This window comes from Aplysia californica, unplaced genomic scaffold (assembly GCF_000002075.1).
Source record: "Aplysia californica isolate F4 #8 unplaced genomic scaffold, AplCal3.0 scaffold00380, whole genome shotgun sequence".
NCBI classification, from domain to species: domain Eukaryota; kingdom Metazoa; phylum Mollusca; class Gastropoda; order Aplysiida; family Aplysiidae; genus Aplysia; species Aplysia californica.
In genome coordinates this window covers 325755-331754 of record NW_004797650.1, presented here as the reverse complement: position 1 = coordinate 331754, position 6000 = coordinate 325755, and the positions used below count along the sequence as shown (strand labels likewise).

At 41.3% G+C, this 6000-nt stretch overlaps 1 protein-coding gene across 1 annotated transcript in view; it reads left to right on the top strand.

Moving 5' to 3' along the window:
* Positions 1-5944, top strand: part of LOC101864406 (GPI transamidase component PIG-T) — a 12267-nt gene extending 6323 nt beyond the window's left edge. The window contains exons 5-10 of the mRNA XM_035971116.1: positions 450-637; positions 1589-1793; positions 3257-3406; positions 4032-4278; positions 4826-4987; positions 5647-5944. Of these exons, the coding sequence (XP_035827009.1) occupies positions 450-637; positions 1589-1793; positions 3257-3406; positions 4032-4278; positions 4826-4987; positions 5647-5827 (1133 nt within the window). The 3' untranslated portion in view covers positions 5828-5944. The remainder of the gene's footprint in view (positions 1-449; positions 638-1588; positions 1794-3256; positions 3407-4031; positions 4279-4825; positions 4988-5646) is intronic.
* Positions 5945-6000: the final 56 nt, after the last annotated feature.

Here is a 6000-nt window from a genome sequence, read left to right as displayed (position 1 = left end):
AAAGAATTCTAAATGTCAGATCTTACATCATATCTGATCAGATTACTTTTATACGACGCCTCAATAAGCATTGATTTCGTGCTGTGCCGGATTCTGTTGCCATCAATACGAAGGTTCAAGTACACGTTAATGTGTTTCATCTCATTTTTTGTTTCGTTTTCTTTTCTTTCCTTTCGTTTTTTTTAGCCTACATTCTTTCAGCTTTGTTTTGTTTTGGGTTTTTTTTTGTGTGTATCTATTTTGTCTTGGAGCTGACACCCAAAGTAAGCACTCCCATTATCCTTAAATTTGATCTCTGTGACTCTGCCTTTATGTCCTACTTGTTTTGTGCACTTTTGTATAGCTTGCATTCTCTCTCTCTCTCTCTCTCTCTCTCTCTCTCTCTCCCCCTCTCTCTCTCTCTTGATTTAGGATCGTCAATGTATGTTTGTATGTGTTTGTTTATTGAGCCCCATCCAATGTACCTCCGTACGGCCTTTTTTTGACGACGACTTTTTTTTTCCACCATTGTCTACAAATGTTTTGCTTTTCGTGTTGCTCAGATTGGTCTCTCAGAAGTCTTTTTGGTAACCACCTGGCGTCTGCTTGCCCAATTGCTAGTAAGACAAGTATTATGGTTGAAACTACTGACAATGAGGTAAGCTACCACTGAGCAAGATACAACCTTCTTTTAGTGTGATTGTGAAAATAAGTACATTTTGTTTTCCTAGATGGAATAGGTATAAACTAAAGTATTATTTGAAAAATATCTACCCATTACATTAACTAATTTTGGAGATTTTGATTTTGGTGTCAAAATTTTTCCCTGTTCTTGTTTTTTTGTTTTTGTAAGTGTTTTACGGCGCTCGCAACTGCATAAGGTCGTATGAGCGCGCGGGACGCACTAAACTTTTTCAGTTGGAAGGAAATTTTGAATTTTGCCCGGGTGGCGGCCGAAGCCTACTCTTATCGATTTTAGACCACCAAAGGATCTTTAACTTGCACAGCTTTCACACGGGACCTCCGAGATTTTTCGCCCTTGTCCGAGAAGGCTAGGTGTAGATCTTTCCTACCAGAAGATCAGGGTGTGGCTGAAAGACAGCAGTAAGAAGAAGCCAATGAGTAGCAGTAGAAAGGCTGCAGAAAGAATCAGGAGCCCACAGGAGGGGGCAAAGGAGGTGAAGGGGTGGGGGGCAGAAAGAGGAGACGAAAGCAGACGAAAGAACATTGCTAGAAAGTAGGAAAGGATGTGAAAGGAGACAAATTTAGAGAAGAAAATTTTTTGGTCGCTACCCAGATTCGAACCTGGGACCTTTGAATAAGAGGCGAACACCTTAACCTCTAGGCCACAAGAGCCCCCTTTTCCCTGTTCAGATAATACATGTTCAACTAATAATTCAGTTTAAGCTTTAAAAGTACATTATGAAGATATTATATTTCTATTGTTCTGTGAATAATAAAGGACTTTTGGTTTCTGTTTTATTGATGTGTACGGTTTTTTCCAATATTTTATTTCCTTAAAACAGAAAACTTTTCGTATTGTCTATTAACATTCTTTTTCTTCAGTCTGGTGCGATATTTGATTATTATGTGTGATTCTATTCCACAGGCATCTCCAGCGTATAGACTGACACCCACACCAACATGGACTCACACAGTGACCAGAGGCACTGGGCAGCACACATATTCAGTCTATAATGTACGCTCTTTTACTGAAGTTGGCCGTGGTTTGAACATAGCAGGCACATATAATGACCCGTCGAAAGTGAAAGAGTTGGACCCACCACCCATCCATGCGCACAGATACATCACAGGTGGAAAATGCTAATATAGGTCTTTTTTTAAGATTCTGAGTTGCTAAAATTTGAGTTTTAGTGAAATTTGGTACTTATTTTTAGTTACACAGACCTGCCACTCATCCCAATTTAGTGGGGATATCCCAACTTTTTGCCCCTAATCTCAAGCATCCCAATTTTCATCACATGTGTCCTGAATTTTTGTTCCAGTCTACTGTTGCGCCGGATTTTTCGAAAGACTTACTCTGCCTTCTTCTCTATTTTGGGAAGCACCCATTTTACTTTATGTCGATAGGAACTCGGAGCATTATTTTCCCAAATATCGATGCCGGATTTAGTAGCTAACTTGTTCCAAGATGTGTTTGAACTTTGCCCGCACTCAGAATACTCCGATGATAGCCTTATAACTGTGACAACTGCGACATACAAATAATCGATAATATTGGTAGTTTTGCAGTTACTTTCAAAGCAAGCGTCGTCCGAGGTCTAGTGACCGTGTGTTCACACCAAACACTCAGACGAGCGAAAGTCATTCTAAACCTTACACAACTGACTGGGCTGGCTAAACTAAAACTTGGCCGTTGTCATCGCCTTGGTCTGAATGCCTATGAGGGAAAAGGGATTTGTTGGTACATTCGGTTAGTCGGCCGTTATCATTAGCCTAGAACGACTGTCGCTTGTCTGAGTGGTTGGGTGCCCATCGGGGGATCGGGTCGGGTCGGTTTGCTAGCCAGATTGAGGGCGCAAAGCGGCTATTGTGGCACAAGCCGATCACGCCTCAAAAACAAACGCATTTGTTTTCTGGCGACGAGTAGGGCGATCGGCCCGACCCGCAATGGGCTCCCGGTATACCGAGCTGGTCAATAAAACTTTCAATGGCCCGTTCGCATTACGTGACATGACTTTGGGGTATGAGTTCCACGTGTGTAGGGGACCGTCCGTTGATGGGGTCAACTTAAGTTCATGCACGCTGGTTCTAGTGTCTTTTGGGACTTGTGGAGATTTGTTTGTTACTGGTGGGGGGTGGGGGGAGGGTTAGACACTTGGACTATGAGTGCTTGACGTGATGCTTCAAGATTTAAAAAAAATAATAATATAACACACACACACACACACACACACACACACACACACACACACACTGAAACAAACAAACAAACACGCACAAAGGGCTTACAGTTATGGACACCCCCGAAAAATGTGTAAGTCTGTGTAGTCACCGTGGTGATTTGCTGTTGATCCTGTTGGGTTTTTTTATTTTTGACCAAATCCCGATTTTTTCCCTGCTGAGATCCTGATTTTGAGATTTCATAGAGTGGCAGGTCTGGTTACAGTTGTTTGAGAAAGAAATGATGATTTATGATGGAGGCTTTATGCCCAATTATTGTTTGAAGAGAATTAATTAAGTAATAGAGAACAATCATTGGGCAGAGAGGCAATTTTCCTTATGACTTGACTCACCTCTGTTGTTGGCTCTGCAGGGTATGGTCTAGAGGACGGAGGTGTGAGCTGTCTGATCACCAACACTCTGGATAGGAATCAGACTGTGATCTACATGGATGTGCTACCCTGGTTCACCCGAGTTTTCTTCAACTCCTTGACGGTTCAAAATAATGGTCTAGATGTGCCCTGTGAGTGTTTGCGCTTTTTATTTTGTTAGAGTGTTGTTTTGCTTTCTTGGTGCCCTTCTGATACAGGCTTGTGGTTGGTTGGTACTGGTGTGTTACATGTTCCTTCTGTCTTCTGTGTTGGTGATTTTTGGTCTTAATATGTTCCTTGCAAAATATGTATGAAGTCATACTTGACTGCCTGGAAACTTGATGGAGAACTGTTACTGTCTAGAATAGTGCTTTTTTAGGATAATTAATTCATGTTGATTCAACCCTTCACAGCTGCAACCAAACTGGAGTGGTTTCAGGCCAACAGAATACAGGAAGACTTTGAAAAAAATTATGTTTTTAAAATATTCGCATAAATGACTTTTGATTCTTTGAAATCATTGTGTAATCTTTTTTGAGATATTTTTTCATTCCCCATAAATTTCCAATGGGACTTTTTGTGGATGAAGCAGCAGTTACAAATACTCTACAGCATTTTGGTCTTCACATCGCGGATAATTTCTCTTTCCTCAATTTTTCAATTTCTTTCAAGCCGTTTAATGACTATGTGTCATCCACCCTCATGACTGCATCATGTTTGGAAAATTGACAGCGAGTGTTGTAAACCTTACACAACTGACTGCGCTTTCCTTTTCAGTCAAAGTCCACTTCACACCAGCCAAAGACCGCGTCCGCCCCTACCATCTCGAGCTCTCGTTCAACCTGTGGCCTCACTCTGTGACTCGTGTCAGCTTCTCTTTCACTCGCGCATTCCTCAAGTGGACCGAGTACCCTCCAGATGCGAATCACGGATTTTACATCGGCTCTGCCGTGATATCCTCCATGCTTCCAACATCTCGACAGTACAGTGCCCCACCTCTCTATTTCTCCAAGCTTGATACCATGTAAGGGTTTTGTGTTATATCAAACTTTGTCAGTTTGGTGTCCTTTTTTACTCAGTTTTAATGTATAATATAAGATGACCACATATACATACCTGTCTGGTCTGTCTTTAACTCTGAAGACTAACATCTGCAATTTCAAAAGTCAGGCAGTAATGTTTCCATTTCTGAGGGAGTCAAAATGATGTAGGTCAGGTATTATGTACTTGTGGCATGGATCTGTTAAAGGGTTAAGGAAAGCTCAGGTAAAGCTGTATTAAACTGTACACATAGACTACTGTGGAATTTGCAATACTCTGAGTCTTTTCTGTATCCCAAAATTTGTCGTTGCAGCTGTGGGAATTGTGAGGGAGATATTTGAGCATGAGAAATTTACGGTCACAGGTTTTTATTTGTAGGAGTTAAGAAATACTCAAGCTTGAGAAATTCATGGTCACAGGTTTTCATTTGTAGGAGTTAATAAATACTCAAGCTTGAGAAATTCACGGTCACAAGCCCAGGTGTTCAAGTAATCTAGCTCTGAGCTGCCTCCCTCTTTATTTTTCCTCAGCCTGAATGACAATTCTTCGTCTTACTTAGTCCGTGTACACTCAGAGAGCTTGGTGGTCTCTCTGCCCACCCCTGACTTCTCCATGCCGTACAACGTCATCTGCTTGGCCTGCACAGTGGTTGCTATTGCCTTTGGCAGTATCCACAACCTCACCACCCGTCGGTAAGACTAAGCTCTCTCTTGTGTTGGGATGTAACTTTTTTTTGCTCTCAGAGGTCTTGATATAAATACAAAGTATTTGAAGGTATTTAGACCTGCATTTGCTGTATTATTGCAAGAGTGTCATTCTCATATTGACTATTGAATATGGGGCTCTTATAGTCTAAAAGTACAGTGTTCACCTCTCTGTCTAAAGTTCTTTGGATTGAAACCTGCAAAGGAGAAAAATATTTTTTTCTCTAAATTGTTCTCCTTTGACCTCCTATCCTGTTGTATGCATGTATGTAGTACAGGGTTTTACGGCGCTCGCAACTGCTAAGGTCATATGAGCGCGCGAAACACAAATTGTTTACTTTCGCAAAAGTTTACAGCACGATTGGTTAACTAATTGACTTTGAAATGCTAAAATGTTAAAATATTAAAATTCAGTGTAAATATATTTGTGATTTAAAACAACTCTTATAGGTAACAATAAACTATCCTGTTGTCTAGAAAAATTTGTTGCTTTGTGCAGCCTATTCTGTTTCTCTTGCGGAGGAACTGGCTTTTGCCAAAAACTTTGTTCAGTCTTTAAATTTAGATTGCGTTGTCAACTTTTCGTCTCTTCTTTCTTTTTCTTATTTTCATAATGCCACTCATATTTTTATTATATTCCTTTGCAGCTTTGTCAAGCTTGATCCAAGCCAACGAAAAGGTTTGTTGAGTAAGGTGAAAGGTTTTTTCAAGAGGTCCAAGAAAGAGGATGAGGTGGCGGATGACTCAAATAAAACCGCAGCGGCTGAGGATGCAGCTTGTCAAGAAAAGGAAGAGGATATAGCGGACCCAACGGAAGAGACATCGTGATCCTCGGTGCTGGTGTGAGCCCTTATATTGTGCTGCAGTTCTCTCTCTTTCTCTCTCTCTCTCTCTCTCTCTGTCTCTCTCTCTCTCTCTCTCTCTCTCTCGCTCTCTCTCTCTCTCTCTCTCTCTCTTTCTCTCCCTCTCCCTCTCCCTCTCCCTCTCCCTCTCCCTCTCCC